This window comes from Candida margitis (assembly GCF_024628925.1).
Source record: "Candida margitis strain CBS 14175 chromosome Unknown scaffold16, whole genome shotgun sequence".
In the NCBI taxonomy this organism is placed as follows: domain Eukaryota; kingdom Fungi; phylum Ascomycota; class Pichiomycetes; order Serinales; family Debaryomycetaceae; genus Lodderomyces; species Lodderomyces margitis.
In genome coordinates, this window is record NW_026261824.1 from 227220 (window position 1) to 246873 (window position 19654).

Genomic DNA, 19654 nt, shown 5'->3' on the forward strand with positions numbered 1-19654 from the left:
GTTACTAACCTCTGTTCCATAACTTCAGAGGCCCATTTAAGATGCTTGGTAAACACGAGACAAAAGCTGATAACATGCCGTGCACTCTTTAGGTATAGTGAAGTTCTTGTATCTAAGCAGCTGAGATGATATTTGTCTGTTGTGATCTAGTTATCGATCCTTGTTTATGTGGCCTCTTTTTCTGGAAGAACTGAAAATATGTCTAGCCATGGCTATTATGTACTCAAGAAACTAAATAAACCTCTAAAAAAGGGCTAGCTAAGCTCTGATTAGTGTCAACGCAAGGAATCATTTGCAACACATGATCAAATACTCTGCTACAAGGCTCTTTAAAGCACTTACAATTTCAGAAATCAGCGCAAATGGTTTAGTGGTAAAATCCAACGTTGCCATCGTTGGGCCCCCGGTTCGATTCCGGGTTTGCGCATTTCGTTTTTTGGTCTTTTTTTGTTTTTTGCTTTAGAAATAAGAAGATTCAGTAAAAGAACCTGTCCTGAAAGTATGTTGATTTAGTACAGAGGCCAGTGTTTAGGGTTTGTTGATGGGAGATTGGACTTTTTTGTTTTCTTTTATTTTCTATGTGAATTTTATCTTTAAATTGGATGCAAAAAGTTTTATGAACCAGGTACATACCCACGGCAATACTTACATTTTGAGTTATAACCATCTTCTGCTTTACTCGCTAACTTGAATAGAACCTCTATTGCAAAATGAATCTAGATGAGAGAGTGTGTGTGTGGAGACAAATCAGAAGGCTTCTTTACTGTTTTTGGTAAAAAGATCGGCCAAAGTTATCTAATTCTTTCAAGCACAATCTCAATCCTGTTTAAGAAAGGAAATGTGTTGCTGTACCGTGTGCGGTGTACGTGCTTATGTATATACAAAGCTTTGTGTATACAATAGTGATAGGATAAAGTGTTTATTTTTTTGGTGGGACTGTAGTTTTGTTTTAGTGGGGCTAGAAGTAAAATAAAAGGTGGGGCAACACAATACAGGATTGTTATTTATTGTTTTTTTTTTTTCTCATTTTCCAATTTTTGGTGCCGTTCGGAAAACGTAAAAATATGGTATTTAAGGAAGAGTACGTTTGATATCATCACCAAGCAGACATCATTGTGTATCAGATGCGGATAAAATAATATAAGCCATCTGTTAGTATAAAATGTTGGAAGGGGTGGTTGTTGAAGAAAAAGGAGGAGGAAGAAAAGGGAAAGGGAAGGCTCCAGGTGTTCCTTATTTGGCACTTGAATATGTGTAGCATCGAGGGCTTCAAGTAAAGCACATAACCGTCTAACCGCCATCACCCCCTCCAATGCAAAACATACTTCGTTTCTTAAACTGGAATCATGTTTTAAACACAATAAACAGCATTGTTGTGTGGTTATGGTGGTTCCAAGTGGGAGATTGTGGATGTTTTTGTCCGTTGTAATACACAGTGTGGTATGTACGTCTGGTGAGTGGCTATGCTTTGCATTCAATTACAAACAAATATATGAGTTTGCTAATTTGAGTAAAAAAAAGCTGTAGCTATACGAATAATATTATTCAAAATGTGGGGCAGGAAAAATAATGAAGAAAAGGGGTTATGAGTGTTCTATTTATTTTTGTTCGTATTTCAAAAACCTTTGTTTGGTTTAAAACAGGATAAGCGTCTTGTGAGAGTAACTCATATCAGCCTAAAAATCCCCTTTCAATGTAGGCTTTAGACTCAGCAAAGAGAAATACAGTAAGTTACACGCTTAACTATTTGAAAACATATTCTCTTACTTTTATTTTTAAACTTTATTTCCTAATTTGGTCTATTGTGCCTAATTAGGAAAACTATGGTATACTATATATATATATGCACATCTTTATTTTTGTCACCGTTTGTTTGTTATAGTTATAAAATTAAATGAAACAAGTAGTATTATTTGAAGAGTGGAGATGGGGTTTCCTCTGACAGTAGTGGGATCATAACCAATGTATGGATATAATTTATGGCTGTATCTCACATTGTTGTTATGTATACCTTGTTTAAGTAATAAAAGGACCAAAACAGTAAGGAGTTTGTGTGTTAATAATATGAAAACGCAATTTAACGTTGACCTTCTTCTTACTATCTTTAATTTTTATCCTACACACTACCTTATACATTTTTTTTTTTATACGAAGTGTGTTCTGGGCCTATTGTCAATGAAGAGACAAAGAGACAAATAAAGAGTCTCAAACACTCGTTTTGCCGAATGTATTCCTTTCTGTCTTTCTTTGACTTAAGAGGAATGGATGATGTAATGAGGAGCAGAGTAAAGCAAAATATTACACCCCCTTCTCCCTTGTTCCTCCCCTTTTTGCTAAGACAATAAAGAAATAATTGGGAACAATAATATTAAACGTGCCTCCTTTCTTCTTATTGTCTTGGTCAGGGGGGGGGGGGGTAAAATTGGGGTGTCTGGATAAAGGATAAGATCGAGATCCAGAAGTTAATAGAAGGAAAGGTTATGAAGCCAACGATGACAAGCAATCTCTTTTGTCAGAAAAAGGTGTGACTTTCGTTGTGGTCGGAGATTTTCGTTTAAAAAAGTAAGGGAATATCTTCGGGTTTTACACTTATTGCCGTATTCCGTTTTGTTGCTTTACTCGTTTATATGACCACCAATTAACCTTCCGTCCCTCCCACTGCCCCACTATATAGACTAAACTAGATTATCGCCGAACTACCTTCCGTTGAATTGATAAAGAGAAAAAAAAGAAGAGCTCCGATAAAGAAAAAAAGTTTAAACTTTCTGATAAAAGAAAAACCCCGCTCTTCTGACAGTTCCTTTTTTTTTCCGTTATTTCGAAAAAATAAGAAGTGAGGAGAGTGAGATCATGTCGGTGTCGTCACTGGACACTTTATTACAAATGGTTTTTTTACGAAAATGAATGAAATTTCACTGTTTTGTATAGAAGTGGGGCAGAAGCGTATCCTTACGAAAGACGTGTGTTATGGTACTTGTAGTAACACTAGACTGCTGAACAATAGGTAGTGCTAGTGATAGTAGTTGAAGAAGTAGGCTGTGATGGGCGTTGATCTAATGAGGAGTTGTTATACGTTATTGTTTAAGCTACTTACTTGAAATTAACAATAAAGAAATGACAAAATAAAAAAAAATAAATAATATAAAAACGTTTGGTTCAAAAAAATATTTTATTTTTAATGAAAAAAATAGAGTTTGTGCAATTCTTTAAAAACCGACGATTTTTTGATTTTATAAACATCTCGAACAACAACTGCAAAAAAACAAAGATTAAACCATTTTCTTTTTAAACAACACTCCATATACCTCAAAGACCATAATAATAATAACAACAAAAACAGTTGTTATACTATTAGTAGTAAGATATTATAGATTTACAAAGTTTATTTGTGTCTAATCTCTCTACTGCATCGCATCGCATTACTTTTTTTTTTTTTTTTTTTCATTTTGGTGGCGGAAAAAAAAAGAGCAAACTGCATTAAGAAACTATGTCTTCGATTTTTACTTTTTGTATTTTTTTTGACAGTTTCTAAGTCCTCTACATCTTTACTCTTTATCCATTGTCAAAATTAGAGATTGCAAAATGAAAATGAGACACTCATACGATAGTAATTAGTGGATTTCTTGGCAATGGCTTAAATGCAGATTTTATGGCTTAAAAGTGCGTTAATCAACAGGTACCCTACACTTCTGATCAAAGCCTTCTGATAGACATATGTGTTGTTTAATCACAAAGAGAGAGAGAGAAGGATTGTTACATGGTGGAAGGATTCAGACATAGCAGGTGGATAAACGAAAGAGCAAGCAAAAGTGTGTAAGTATTTCCTAAAGTTAGGCTTCACACATTATATTTGGCATCCCATTGTAAAGGTTGCAAAAACCTATTGTTTGTAGTGGGGGGGGTCTTTTTTATAGGAACGAGACCTCTTCCTTCAACCACCACAACCATACTACTCTATGCTTTTCAAAAGCGAGAACGATTATGAGCTGATAAACAATATTACCTGAATGTGGGCAATAAATGGAAGTGATTTATTTTTCAAAAAGTATATTTAAAGCTACATGTATATTGGCTTTAATCTAACGGTCAGACAGCTACACGGCGAGTTAAACGAGATTTTCTTACTATTTCGTATGTTTTACAGCCAATAGAAAGATAGATAACGTATGTTTCCCGTATAGCTGATGCATAATCAGCTTATCCAAGGCCTATATAGGGTTTAACGTTAAAGATTAAGGTGTGGGGATGTAAAGCGTTGTTTGTTATTATGTAATAGGTTAGTCATAAATTATGTGCCGTATTATGTAATACAGAATTCTTCTGTTAAAAAGCACCCTGAGTTAAATTATATTAATGTATCACATACATATATAATTTATTAATAGAAATAATAATACTGTATATAAGAGAGAGAGAGAGAGAGAGAGTAATATGCACAGTGAATTATTTCTTGACTATATTTTCGAGGTGGGGTTTGGGGTGTAAAAAGAGAAAAAAAAAAAAATAGAAATCCAGAAATGTAATTATTATGAAGGAAGGATTGTGTTTGCGTTTGTGTTAAAAAAGTATAAATAATAACAACATATTAAAAATATGGAATTACTAAATTAAGTAATTCCATTTACTACATACATCCATAAATAAATAAATAAATATTCTCCCCCCCATAACCATACGATTTATAGTAAAGAAGGTAAACAGCAAACTTGCAAACTTAAAATAAGAAAAAAGTACTAGGGTAGATGTTTAATTCTAAAAAAGTAGGCTTTTGGAGGAGAGTATTTGTATATACGATATAAGCCATTAATATGATGTATAACATAAAACCAGGGTTGGTGATGGCTTAGTTAGCTAGCTAGCTAACTAGTTGGTAGTTTTGTTGTCTCATTACTGTTTTTCGAGACACAAAAAAAAACAAAGAGAAGAGAAAAAATTAGCAGATGTTGATTTTGTCATACATAAACTAACCATATTCACATTCCTATTATACCTACTGTGACCCTAAAACAACAAAATAGACTAAAAGTATTAATAGGGAAACAATACAGTAATCCTTCAACACATTATATAAATATGTATGTACATTGTGTAATTGCCTTCCACAGTAGAACAAACAATACACATTACACATTACAGTAGTGCCATACACAAATTCATTTGAAATATAAGAAAGACATTAAATCATCCATTACTCCAAAAAGATTTATATCCATCTAAACTTCCCCTTCCTCCTCATTCCAGTTTAGTTTATCTTTTTTTTATAATTTCACATAACAGGATTTTACTCCTTTACACACGTCAATACCCATACACCACTCAACCACTACACCGTACTATACATACCACAACAGTAGTATAGATCTAAAACACCTTGGGGAGACAACAGAAACGAAATAATAATAAATAAAAAAAATACAAAAGTTTAACCAAAAATAGATATAATATAGTACGACAGACAAAGTTTTGTAACAGACAGAAGTATTTATATATATATATATATATATATATACCTTAAGATTGCCACCTTATCCCATCCCAACCCACTTCCCATACACATACGCTACACTACACATACGCTACACTGCACATACGCTACACTACCATCAGTTGTAACACATCATTTACCTGGGAACAATAGGCAACCACGTATCATATCACTGTCTATTGCACTCGTTTCTTTTTATTTTACCAGATCTGACGATTTCTAATATCATTATACCCAGACGATTCCTATATTGATCGTTGTCCCCTTTTGCTAAGATTACTATAAGCTAGACATGCCTCAGTATCGTAATCACGGACAGCAACAACAACAACAGCAGCAGCAGCAGCAGCCAAGTCAGCCGTATCACGGCTACTACACTGGTAAAAAACCAGAAGGACAACCTTACTATGGTTACTATTCTGGGTTCAACAAAAGCGCATCAGCACAAATTCACCATTTGGCTAAAACAATAACAACCCAACAACAATCATTTTTCGATGAAAGCTATATTAGACAACCACACGCCACAGCTGCAACTCCTCATGGAGTGAATCCTTTCTTGGACAAGACAGATCCCACTTTGGATCCAAATTCCCCCAGTTTTAGCTCCAAGAGATATGTGCAGAATATGTGGAGGTTATACCAGAGTGATTCCGACTACTATAAACCAGGAAAATTGGGAGTTGCTTACAAGAATTTGCGAGTCTATGGAGATGCCGTGGAAACTGATTATCAAACCACTGTATCCAATGGTGTTGCCAAGTATGCTAGAAATGTGATTAACAAGATAACCAACAAGAAGGAAGAAAACACCTTTGATATTTTGAAACCAATGGAGGGTTTGATAAAACCAGGAGAGGTCACTGTCGTGCTAGGTAGACCAGGAGCTGGTTGTACAACTTTTCTCAAAACCATCGCTTGTCACACTGATGGTTTCAATGTTGCTGATGGCTCCATAATTTCTTATGATGGTATCACGCCTGAAGAGATTAAACAAAATTTAAGAGGTGAAGTGGTTTACTGTGCTGAAACCGAAACCCATTTCCCTTATTTGACAGTTGGTCAGACTTTGGAGTTTGCCGCTTTAATGAAGACACCAAGAAATAGACCACTTGATGTATCGCGTGAGCTATACGCAAAACATCTTGTTGATGTGGTTATGGCAACCTATGGATTGTCGCACACAAAAAACACCAAGATTGGTAATGATTTCGTACGAGGTGTGTCAGGTGGTGAACGTAAAAGAGTTTCCATTGCTGAAGTTTCGTTGGTGCAGGCATCAATTCAGTGTTGGGACAATTCAACTCGTGGGTTGGATGCTGCTACTGCCCTTGAATTTATCAGTTCTTTAAAGACTTCGGCCTCGATTTTAAATGATACCCCGTTGATTGCTATCTATCAATGCTCACAAGATGCTTATGACTTGTTTGACAAGGTCATTGTCATGTATGAAGGATACCAAATCTTTTTCGGTTCAAGTCAACGTGCAGTAGCATATTTCCAAAAGATGGGATTTGTTTGTGAGGAAAGACAAACGACACCTGATTTCCTTACATCAATCACCAACCCGGCAGAGCGTATAGTCAAACCAGGATTTGAAAAAATTGTTCCTCGTACACCAAAGGAGTTTTACCGTTACTGGAGAAGATCACCAGAAAGACAAGCTTTAGTGGAAGAAATTGATGAATACTTGGACAATTGTGAAAATTACGATCAGAAGCAAGAGATTTTCGAAGCCATGCAAGCTAAAAAGTCAAAAAATACAAACAAGAAATCCCCTTACACCGTTTCATTACCTATGCAAGTACGGTATATTATAAAGCGAAACTTTGATCGAATGAAGGGTGCACCATCATTCCCAATTTTGACAGTCATTGGAAATGTCATTATGAGTTTAATCTTGGCATCAGTGTTTTACAATTTGCAACCAAATACTGGATCGTTTTATTATCGTACTGCTGTCATGTATTATGCTTTATTGTTTAACTCGTATTCGTCGGTATTGGAGATTTACACTGTTTATGAAACTAGACCCATTGTTCAAAAGCATCGTGAATATGCTTTGTATCCACCGTTGGCGGATGCAATAGGATCGATATTGGCTGATTTCCCGTTGAAAATTATTAGTAGTTGCTGTTTCAACTTGGCACTTTACTTTATGGTTAATTTCAAGCGTGAGCCAGGAGCATTCTTCTTTTACTTGTTGATCAATTTCCTTGCTACCTTGATGATGTCGCATTTGTTTAGAACGATTGGTGCATTTACAAAGACATTGGCCGAAGCAATGACGCCATCGTCATTGTTGTTGTATGCCATGAGTACATTCACTGGGTTTGCCATTCCAGTAACCTATATGCTTGGCTGGTGTAAATGGATCCACTATGTTAATCCGTTGTCGTATGCTTATGAAGCCCTTATAGCTAACGAGTTTCATGGCCGCACTTTTGAATGTTCTCGATTTGTTCCGCTGGGATTTGGATACCCCAAGGAAGGTAACTCAATTGTTTGTGCAACACTTGCTGCACTTCCAGGCTCGACTTTTGTTGATGGTGATTTGTACATTAAAACTGCCTTTACCTACGAGTGGAAAAATGCGTGGAGAAATTTTGGCATCTTGTTGGCATTTGTCATTTTCTTGTTCTTCACCACATTGTTTTTTGTACAATACAGTCAAGCAGCTAAATCCAAAGGTGAGATTTTGGTTTTCAAGAGAAGACATGCCAAGAATATGAAGTCTTATGAGGATGATGAGGAAGCATACATGGAGGACCAGAAGGCGTTGGAATATAGCGGATCAACAGAAATGAGTGATGAAACAGACTCGTATGAGTATGTCGATCGTAAAATGTTGCAAACTTCCAATGTTTTCCACTGGCGTGATTTGACCTACAAGTTGCACATCAAAGGAGAAGAAAGAACCATTTTGAATGGCGTTGATGGATGGGTTAAGCCTGGTGAAGTGACAGCATTGATGGGAGCTTCAGGTGCCGGAAAGACAACATTGTTGAATGCCTTGAGTGAACGGTTGACGGTTGGTGTTATTACTTCTGGTTCGCGAATGGTTAATGGATGCCAATTGGATAATGCATTCCAACGACTGATTGGATATGTTCAACAACAAGATTTGCATTTGGAAACTTCGACTGTACGTGAAGCATTAAGATTTAGTGCTTATTTGAGACAATCACGCACGGTTTCTCGTGCTGACAAGAATGAATATGTGGAAAAGATTATTGAATTGATGGAAATGGAACCTTACGCTGAAGCCGTTGTTGGTGTGCAAGGAGAAGGTTTAAACGTTGAGCAACGTAAACGGTTAACCATCGCGGTTGAGTTGGTGGCTAAGCCCAAGTTGTTGTTGTTTTTGGATGAGCCAACATCAGGTTTGGATTCACAAACAGCATGGTCGATTTGTAAATTGATTCGAAAATTGGCTAATCATGGACAAGCCATTTTGTGCACCATCCATCAACCGTCCTCGATTTTGTTGGAAGAGTTTGATCGGTTGTTGTTCCTTCGTAGCGGTGGTGAAACTGTTTACTTTGGAGATTTTGGTTACCAGTGTCAAACATTGATTGACTATTTTGAACGCAATGGGGCTCCCAAGTGTCCTGATGATGCCAACCCTGCTGAATGGATGTTGCATGTAATTGGAGCTGCTCCTGGGTCCAGTGCTACCAGAGATTACTTTGAAGTGTGGCGCAATTCGCCAGAGTATCGTGCGGTTCAAAATGAATTGGATGAAATGGAACAAATGGGAACTGGAGCGGTTGGATACGGACATGCCCCTAGTGGTACGACTACCCCATCAACAAAGAAGTTGTGGAGTGATGAAAAGGAAGCCAGAAGAACATATGCATCACCACTCCGGCTCCAATATTATTATGTTTTGAAACGGTTGTTTCAACAATATTGGCGTACACCATCGTACATTTACTCGAAATTTGCCATGGCCATCTTGTGTTCAATGTTTAATGGGTTCACTTTTTTCAAATCAAAAAATTCAATGCAAGGTTTACAAAATCAGATGTTGTCAATTTTCATGTTGTTTGTCGTTATGACCACGTTGGCGCAACAATATGTGCCCATGTTTGTTACGCAACGTGATATATATGAAGCTAGAGAACATCCATCACGGACATTTTCCTGGTTTGCATTTATTGCTGCTCAAATCACTTCGGAGATCCCTTATCAAGTTGTTGCTGCTGCCATTTCCTATTTTGTTTGGTATTACCCTGTTGGTATGTACCGTAATGCTGGAGATGCTGTTGAACAACGTGGAGCTTTAATGTGGGTTGCCATGACATTGATGTTTGTGTACAGTTCGACGTTGGCGCAAATGTGTATCTCCTTCAACCAATTGGCCGACAATGCAGCAAACGTCATTTCATTCCTCATTACATTGTCGATGACATTCTGTGGTGTTATTGCCACCAAGGAGTTTATGCCTCGTTTCTGGATTTTCCTTTATCGTTGCAATCCATTTACTTATCTTATTTCGGCAATGTTATCAATTGGTATTGGTAATTCTAAAATCAGATGCACTAAAAACGAGTACTTACACTTCCCACCCGAAAAACCAGGAGTACAAAAATGTAAAGATTACATGGGGGCTTACATTTCACTTGCTGGTGGTTACTTGACTAACCCTGAAGCCTCGGACAATTGTGAATATTGTCCCATGGATAAAACAAATCAATATTTAAAAACCATTGATATCTCCATTAATAACTTCGGACGTGATGTGGGTATTTTCATTGCCTTTATTGCGTTTAATATAGTTATGACCGTGTTTTTGTACTGGTTGGTTAGAGTGCCTAAGGGAAACAGAGAAAAGAGCAATAGTTGGTTTTCCAAATTTGCCATTTACAATGGATACAATGAGCAAGTTTAGAGGTACCTTAATGGTAATGACTTAGAAGACAGGTTTCCCCTGTCGTTACGTTACGTTACGTTTTTATTTTTCAAGCTATCGCAGTACATTTCGAAACAGGTTAGATCGGTTTTGTTTAAAAGGATTGTTTTAGTCGACCTATATATTGTAATTTTATACTCCCTTTGTTTATTTCATTCTGATGATGTAGACTTCACAATATTGATGAAGATGCATACGTCTAAGGAGTGAATTAACTTTATTGACTTTAGAAGCAAAAGCATTATTCATCAGTTTTCGATGGCTCTCCATATACACGTATACAATCAATCAAGAATAAATAGCAAAACCAATGAAAACTTAAAAAAAAACGATACTTCGCGTCTTTGTTAAAAAAGAGAGGCTTCATTAGGAATTACCCGGAAAACTTTTCCCAATTCTTTTGTCTCTTGAAATTATTAACCTTGTAATACTTTGCAGTACATGAATAAGCTTTCCAAGAAAAATCGTCTTTTGGATTACAGTCACAATTCCTCTCTTCTCTAATTCGATCATCAACAGGACAATTGTTAAAAGGAACATGGAAATATCCAATATCTTCAAAGAAATGGATTTTTTCCTTGGGCAAAAACAATGCGGCTGCAATCGAGTGTACTGGTGCATCACCCCATCTCTCGTAAAAGAACCCCCCTGCTTTGTCCAAGTATTCGAAATAAGCTTTATATGCATCGCTTCTCCAGAAATCCAAGCTGGCAATTTCAAAATTGGACCAGAAATGACAACCATTATAAGTTTTGCCACCATCGTCACTAACCCAATTCATCATATTGTTTTGAGCCAAGTATTGAGGGTTCTTATCAATAAACTCCTTGGTAGATTTCCACAAAGTTGGGATGGTTTCTTTATATTCCGGTAAAGTAATAGTAAAACTGTATTCTTTACCATTATCCTTCATCCATTTGAAAACATCATAATCAATATCACAAAACAATTTGACATCAGGATCAACACGCCAGTAGTATTCATAATCTTTCAAAATATCTTGTCTCCAGAAAAATCCCGACTCGAATCGACACATGTGACGATAACTGGCTGAATCTCCATAAATGATCTTCCTCTCTCTCATATCTTCTCTAACAAATGCGGCTTTTTCTTGATCAATCCAATCAGGGTACGACCAGTGTTCAGTTGGGATCAAGCCAAATTTAGCTTCACCGCTAACAGCATTGGAAATTGTCGTTTTGAACTCTTCACTAAATTCAACTTCGTTGAGGAAAACCCAGTCATACTTGAACTTTTTATTGAATCTTTCTTCAATCGTTTTAATTGATTCTAAAAACCCTTGCAAATCTTGATTACGAGCTAAACCGACAAATGCAGCCTTGATCTTGTCCTTGGAGGAGTAAGTTGCTGGGTCAATGTTCTTTTGTGGAATGTACTGTGGTGTCTTTTTGTCACTGCCGAGGAATGCCTTGGCCACTGGACCCATGTTCTTGGGTGTGTAAGGCAAATCTCCTGTTTGTCCTGTTAATTGAGCACCACCATTTGCTGAACCTGCTGCTCCCCCTTGTGCTTGCTGTGGTGGTGCTGCTGCTGCTGCTGCTGGTGCTGCTGCCGGCTGTTTCTGAATCTGTTGCTGTTGTTGCTGTTGTTGCTGAAGCTTAGGAGCTGCAGCTGCCTGTGGCTGCTGTTGAAGTTGAGAAGCACCGCTAGCTCCTTGCTGTTGGACTTGTTGCACTTGTGGTGGCTGATACGACGAACCTTTGGTGAGAAGGTATCCGCATCCAATCAAGACTACGGCAAACACCACAAACCTGATCAATCGAGCATTAGATCTTGTTATGATCATCTTTGAATAATTACCTCTCTTTGACTTTTTCTTATTCTTCCCAACACGCGTTGAAAATTGAACCATGAAAAAATAAAAAAAAAATTAAAAAAATTAAAAAAATTAAACTGAGAGATCGAATCACAGGCGTCGTTGTCGCGCAAAACCCACACTGCCACTCTGTCTTTTTAAGAAAACAAAAAGAGAATAGGGCGCTACCTGCACCAAAACTGAGGGGTGAACCATGGTCTACCTTTTGAATGGGGGCAGAGTCAATTTTTTTCAGTCAGAAGGGGGGTATACAGCCATTATTTAGGATAGAATGTGACCAGGCTACATTTTAGAAAATCAAAAGATGTAAAGCGGAGGAAGACTGGTAAATCCTTTTAATCTTAAAGGGGTAGTGTGTCACTCGTAGAGGGTTTAGAGTAAGCCTGAAGAGCTTAAAAGGCTTTCGTTAAGATTGATTTTAGAGATTATGAGCAAAAACCTGTTCCCTTATTGTAGAAGAAAGACAGACTAGCTCCCAAATTTCGAGCATTTGAGTTGTGTGCTTCTTTTTTTTCACCTTTTTGCACCCAAATTGAATTTCAGACAGAGGTTTGATCAAACACAGTATAAGTCAAGAACAGTTCAAAGCTGTCAGGTTAGCAATTCCAGCAAAGCTAAACGAACAATTTTTTGCAATTTCTTACACTAGATGGGATCGGGCCAGGAAATGTTCACGTATTCGCTTTTATTTGTCCAGAACCTTATGATAATATAGCTGTTTTCATTGAACACATTACTGAGCCAACTGGGGAACTATCTAATTTTTCCTGACCAACACTCCGCACTATTGCACTAGCTTGTGATGACTTGACGGCTTTGGGAAGTTCTGGTTGTTACAGTGTGTCAAACAAAGTGCTGCTTTTATCCTATCTCAGCTACACATACACAAAAATCTAAGTACTTGATTAAGTAAGCATCCCTCATTATTAACGATCACGTCTAGACACCCCTTGTGTTGCTAACGAAATCTGATTCCTTAGTCTACACCGCAAATCGATTTCTTACAGCATCCATTCAAAAGCAAGGCAACTAAATCCCCAAATTGAGACCAAAATAAGGGATAGTTTTCTTGAGAAGGTGGGCAAATATAACAAGTTTCTCTGGCCAGAAAGTACCGTAACTATATATCATATGACCCATATCTGTGCATTGTTTTAAACATCAAATTCTTCTAATTCTAAATCACCCTAAATGGTGCAGTGGTCCTATAGTGTAGCTTGGTTATCACTTTCGGTTTTGATGCAAATAATCAAATTTCCGAACAACATCAGTTCGAATCTGGTTAGGACCTTATTTTTTTGCAATTTTTTTACTGTCTATAAACAGCTAAAAGCTGTTCTTTTTCTAAAAAAAATAGTATCAGTGCATGCAAGTAGTGTGTTGCAAAGTATCTAATACAGTTAGGTGGGTGAAAAGATGGTGTACCTGTTGTTGTGCTTGTTTTTATTAAAACATTGGTTTGAGAGAATAGTTTTGTGTGTATATTATGCCAAAAAATACTGAATAACAAATAAGTGACAACGAATCTGGAGCAAACAATTGAACTATGAGATATAAACATTTTTCGAACGGCAAGATAGCTTACTGTTTTATATAATATTATTTCTAGCTTTCTACATTTATCTAATAGAGGTTTGTGAGCGCTCTCATCTGTCGATAACTAACCCCCTCAGTGATTTGAGTTTTGTGTAAAGACTAACTCTGCTTCTTGCAACTCCAACGAGACTGCAATAGCAGCAGTTCTTCTTATTCACAGAAAAATAGGCATCGTAGTCCATTGTTTTTCTTTATTTTGCAACATTATTACCAATTCGATTCAAAGTCTGGAACAATTATCGCGGTCGATAACGAAACGAAAAAGAATTAAAAAAATATAAAATAAAAAGACTGTTCCGAGAATTCTCCACTCTATCAGCCGCTGTACAAAGTATGGAAGAATCAGACATTATTGACGTAAAATACGACGACAGTATCACTATAAAGAGCTATCCCACGTCATTTGATTTAGTAGATAATGATTCCACTCCCGATATACGAAATTTAAAATACAAGACGAACACTGATCATTTGAATTGTCCTATTTGTCAACAACCTTTCATCACTCCACTAACTACCATATGTGGACACACATTCTGCAAAGAGTGCATATTAGAGTTTGTTAAATCACTAAGGAACGGGTCGAATAATGACACCACCACCACTACCGGACACTGCCCCCTTGACAGAACACCTATTGACGCAGCCAATATCAATGACTTGTTCCCCACCCCACTAATAGTCACAAACCTAGTGGATGACTTGAAGGTATATTGCTTAAACAGTGAACGTGGATGTGACTGGTCGGGAAGTCGATGGGAAGTCGACCACCACGTAATGGATTTATGTCCCTATACGGGTGTAAAGTGCGGAGGACAACGGCACAATGACCAAGTATGTGAATTAATCGTTGAAAGAAGGTATTTCAAAAATGCTGAAGTAAATGAATGTATTCACAAGATATTCAACTGTGAATTTTGCGATGCCGAGATAACCAAGATTACTGAAGAGGAACATCTAGATCACGATTGCTTGTACAATTACAAAACATGTGAATTATGTGGCAATGACTCTATACCGCAAAAGAATATGGCCAAACATCAAGAAAATTGTATAAAAATGGGCAAGATCAAATGCCCTGCTCATGAAATTGGATGTAAATGGGTAGGCTCGAACGAGACCTCATTGGAGATACATCTTCAAAATGGCAACTGCCAGTTAAATCAATTTCTACCTTTTTACGCATCAATGAACGAGAGAATGACTAACTTGGAGCTGGAAAATCTGTTTTTACAACGACAACTCAACAAGATACTAGATTCAATTATACAAGGTAAAGTTACAAATTTGGGATATAATGAAGGCTTGGAGGAAATCAACAAATTCTCGGGCGGAGAAGAACAGGATAAGCTTATTTACCTAAACTTTGAGCTCGATCGTCTTAAATTTGAAATCAATGAAAAGTTAATCCCATTTATGAAAAGGTCAAAGATGAATGACCAGGAAAATATGATTAAGAATTTGGTCAATGATAATTTTATGATGCGCGAAGATATGAATCTCCAAAGAATGATGATCAATAGCTTGAGGAAACAGCTACAGTTTATGTTATTCTCAAGGAACAGAAGTGTTGGGGTAGGAAACGCCATGTCTAGCCCAATGCATGGTGATGATTTCGGTACTGATTTGTATGAACTCGAGTCAAGAAGCAGTTCAGAAGAGAGGTTTAATTTAAAGTTGTAAGACATTTTTACTTAACAGTTATGAGTAGATGAATATATATATCAGATCTTTTGACTGTTGCCCAGACCTGGCTTGCTCCACAATGAAATTTGTGTAAGTGAAACAATAGAACCGTGGGGACAATTTATCGCACCGGAATTAAAGGCAGTGTGCATGTGCGTTTTTTTTTTTTTTTAAATTTTGCTCTGGGGATTTTTCTCCATGTGGGTCAATATTATTCTGGGAAGATCTTTTGTAAGGGGAGGCCGAGTGTGACAGCCATTAGATCCTCTACAAATTACCAGGCCAAATAGATCTGATCATAGGCAACAATCTCATGGGCTGTTGACCTAAAATACCTCATCCATTCTACTCCTCTTGCATTAATTCCGTCGCTCAAAATCGCTCTCTTTTTTTTTTCTCCAACAAAAAGAAACTTTTACTTTTCCCCAAAATAGAAGAAATTGCATAAATAAAGAGAATACGTATATATAAACCTTTTCGAAAACAACACACCCCCTCTTTAGAATTTGTTTTTGCCAAATTTTCTTCATGGCTGCTCTTATTTGAAGCTCAATTCAGACAGTAACCATTATAGTGCCAATCTTTTGAAGATCAAGAACTTTCCCATCCAACATAGCATACACAACTCAGTGATTTCCAAAAAGCAGAACCATAATTCCTACAATTTTCAAGTCATTGGGTTTACCTAAGATTCACTTAAAGAGATCTAGCTACTATACACAAACACCATCACGCAAGATTCTCAAATGCCGGCGGCTTCCGACTCAGCAATGGAGACATTGGAAATCCACTCTAAGGATTTCTTGATCAAATGGATCAATGCACCAGAAAACTCCACTATTGATTGGCAAGTGAAACCTTTGAAAAAGTCTATCAATTTTTCGTTTTACCAAAAAAAGGACGATACAGCTTCCTCCCAGTCGTCCCTTGATGCATCGGATAAAAGTGCCCCATTAACAGAGTTGGCCCCCCCTCCTCCACAATTAAGAGCAAGAGCAGGTTCAACTGCGTCAGTCAACCAGTTCAAAAAATCAAATGATGTGTACAAGTCGAAATCGAGAACATCCACCTTGTCCTCGATTGGCGAATCTGATCTAGCTTTGGTCAAAAATTACAACAAGTTGGTTGCTAACGAGTTGGTACACGGAAAGTTTCATACTCCAACCGGGGGAATGTTTGCCTTTGTTTTTGACAACTCATTTTCCAAAACCATTGCCAAGTCAGTTCAATTTTCTGCCAATGTGATACCTACTGACACGTCACAAGAGGAAAAAATCCAACATAACGACCAGCAAGTGTTTGATAACAATGCCGATAATTCTCTTGCTGGTGAAGTGTTGCAAAGCGTCATGTTGAAAAAGAGAAGAAAGAAGTTGCAAGGGTTTGTTAAGCGTTATTTTGTGTTAAATTTGAAGAGAGGCTCCTTATCTTATTTCAAAGTGGATGACAATAAATTGAGAGGTCAAATGCCGGTGAAGGAAGCAATCATCTCTGCAAATCCATCAAACAGACAATTTATTATCGACTCAGGTATGGAGGTGTGGCATTTAAAGACCATTAACCAAGCTGATTTCAATGCATGGGTCAATGCATTCAACGCTATCAAGAGACAAGATGCCCCACCAGCAACGACCTCTAAATCAACATCGCCTTTCAAGTCGTCAACTGAATTGAACATTATTTTGCAAAAGTTGGACAGGTTGAGACTTGAAAATTCCTCGCCTTTGGTTGCTGAAATACACCAAGACATCCTAAACTTGATTAATAAAAGCATTGGAGACCCTTCTGACGGCCAAGGTTCATTGGGTGATTCGCAATCTATTCTCACATCAGATTTCCATGATGCAGAAGAAGAATTTGATAATGACGAAGTGAATATCATTGAGCCAGATGGATATGCTCAGCAACCAGATGAAGAAGATGAAGATGAGGAAGTTGAAGAAAGCTCCTCAGAGGAAGAAGAGGACGATGACGATCAGTACTTCGATAAGAAAGCACCTCAAAATGATGCAACTGGGATTGGTGCAGCAGCAGCAGCAGCTCCTATTGACGAATCAAGCCAGAGCCAATTATTACCTGCAGATGGAAAGCAAGAGTTGCCCCAGCCAACAGTTTCCGTTGAGGATAGTTTATACCCATTGCCACATGATCCAGTTTCGCGTGATGCAGACATTCCAATTTGCAAACACACGCCACCTTCATTGCTTAGTTTTGTTCGTAAGAATGTCGGTAAAGATTTGTCAACAATTGCTATGCCCGTAACATACAACGAGCCCACAACCGTTCTTCAAAAGTTTGCTGAGATGCTTGAATATCCTGAAATTGTCACCAATGCGGTAGAGTCAGATTTTGACGCCGACAATGGGGAAAAGATTTTAAGAATTGCCGCATTTGCATTGAGTTCTCTTTCTTCTCAGAGAGCAAAAGAGAGAAACAAACGTAAACCATTTACACCATTATTGGGTGAAACCTATGAGTTGGTGCGCGAAGATCTTGGATTTAGATTAGTTTCAGAAAAGGTTAGCCATAGACCGCCTGTTTTTGCTTTCCACGTTGACACTGATAATTGGAAAATGGATTTCGCTTTGTCGCCTTCTCAAAAATTTTGGGGTAAACAATCGGAAGTGACTACAAAAGGGTTGGTTAGATTAACCGACAAGTTAAGTGGTGAAGAATTCACCTGGACTCAGCCTACGACGATGATTAAAAATATTATTGCTGGAGAAACCTATGCTGAACCAAATGGAACAGTCACCATCAAGTCCTCAAAGGGGTACAAGGCTGTTGCTGAATTTGCCAAGGGTGGAATATGGAGTGGAAGATCCGAAGGCGTAGAAGTAAAGGTTTTTGACAAGTCAAAGAAGGAGTTGCCATACACCGTATCAGGTAATTGGACAGAGAAATTCACTCTCAAGACAAACTCAACTGAAAAGAGCATCTGGCAAACGGGTGAGTTATTGCCTAATTACCAGAAAAAGTATGGTTTTACTGTGTTTGCAGGAACATTGAACAAGATTACTGAAATGGAACAAGGTGCCATTCCACCAACTGATTCAAGACTTAGACCTGATTTACAAGCTTATGAAAAAGGTGACGCCGATAAAGCCGAGGAATTGAAGACAAAACTTGAGCAGGATCAACGTGTGAGAAGAAAAGAAATGGAAGAGAATGGTGCTGAGCATGTTCCTCAATTTTTCAGGTTTGTTGGTGATGGACCTGTTGATGAAGGTAAATGGGAATTTATCACTGGAGACAATAGCTATTGGAATAGAAGAAAGAATCAAGATTGGCAGGGTTTAGTTAAATTGTGGTGAGCCCTAGATCTAGATATAGGCATAGATTTTAGAGATTTTTTTAGACATTACAAAATAAAAGAAAATATATCTGTTGCTATTTTAAGTACACTCTATTGGATCCCAGCATGTCACAATAGACTAAACAGATTCGTGCCTTCATACTGTACTTCGCCATTCAATTAAAGATTCCTCACAATCTGTTTATACTCTCAAAACCCTTTGATGCGGCTATGCAAGAGAAAAAGGAAAAAAAGAAACGCAAAAAAAGGCGGAGATTCGTAAAAAAAGAAAAAAAAAAACAATAACAAGCATCATCATCGTCATCGTCCAACAAAAAAGGGAGAAGGGGTGAGGAGAAAGACAACAAACATCAACGTTTGGTTTAAATAAAGTTATTATACTTAAACAGCTAGTAATCATCCACACGAGACGCAAGTAACAGCCGTATAAAACCACACTAGAGCCGTTTTTTTTTTCTATACATCCCATTAGCAGAACACACACAAAGAACTATATAGAGACCACCTTTTATTCCCATAGTTACACTTGACCATCCATCAAAACTATTATACAAATCCCAATCAGCTACATACACCATGGGAAAACCAGAAGCTCCTCCCGAATACACGCAGAGGCCAAGTGATGTATTGGATTATGACCAACCCCCACCACCGTCAGTAGGGGATGAGCCGGTGTATTTTGAAAGTGCTGACCCTAGAGGCTGGTCAGTCACTATTAATAATCGTTTTTGGACGGATGGATTTAGAATCTTTGTTAGCAAGGACTCAGCAGAGAAGTTTAAAGCTTTCAAAAACAACCCCAATGAACATATAACAGAT

At 37.5% G+C, this 19654-nt stretch overlaps 4 protein-coding genes across 4 annotated transcripts; 3 read left to right on the forward strand and 1 right to left on the reverse strand. All coding sequences in view use genetic code 12, as the record gives it.

The window, feature by feature from the left end:
* Positions 1 to 5777: 5777 nt before the first annotated feature.
* On the forward strand, positions 5778 to 10379 carry CANMA_003373 (pleiotropic drug resistance family ABC transporter; the record flags this gene model as incomplete). The annotated part of the gene is made up of 1 exon (XM_051815543.1): positions 5778 to 10379. The coding sequence occupies one exon, from the start codon at positions 5778 to 5780 to the stop codon at positions 10377 to 10379; it is 4602 nt and encodes a 1533-aa protein (XP_051671111.1).
* Positions 10380 to 10773: 394 nt separating this feature from the next.
* On the reverse strand, positions 10774 to 12207 carry CANMA_003374 (glycosyltransferase family 15 protein; the record flags this gene model as incomplete). Its single annotated transcript, XM_051815544.1, has 1 exon — positions 10774 to 12207. One exon carries the CDS (start codon positions 12205 to 12207, stop codon positions 10774 to 10776), a length of 1434 nt encoding a protein of 477 aa, XP_051671112.1.
* A 1959-nt stretch (positions 12208 to 14166) lies between these two features.
* Positions 14167 to 15516, forward strand: CANMA_003375 (uncharacterized protein; the record flags this gene model as incomplete). Its single annotated transcript, XM_051815545.1, has 1 exon — positions 14167 to 15516. One exon carries the CDS (start codon positions 14167 to 14169, stop codon positions 15514 to 15516), a length of 1350 nt encoding a protein of 449 aa, XP_051671113.1.
* Positions 15517 to 16265: 749 nt separating this feature from the next.
* On the forward strand, positions 16266 to 18833 carry OSH3 (oxysterol-binding protein related protein; the record flags this gene model as incomplete). The annotated part of the gene is made up of 1 exon (XM_051815547.1): positions 16266 to 18833. One exon carries the CDS (start codon positions 16266 to 16268, stop codon positions 18831 to 18833), a length of 2568 nt encoding a protein of 855 aa, XP_051671114.1.
* Between the last annotated feature and the right edge of the window lie 821 nt (positions 18834 to 19654).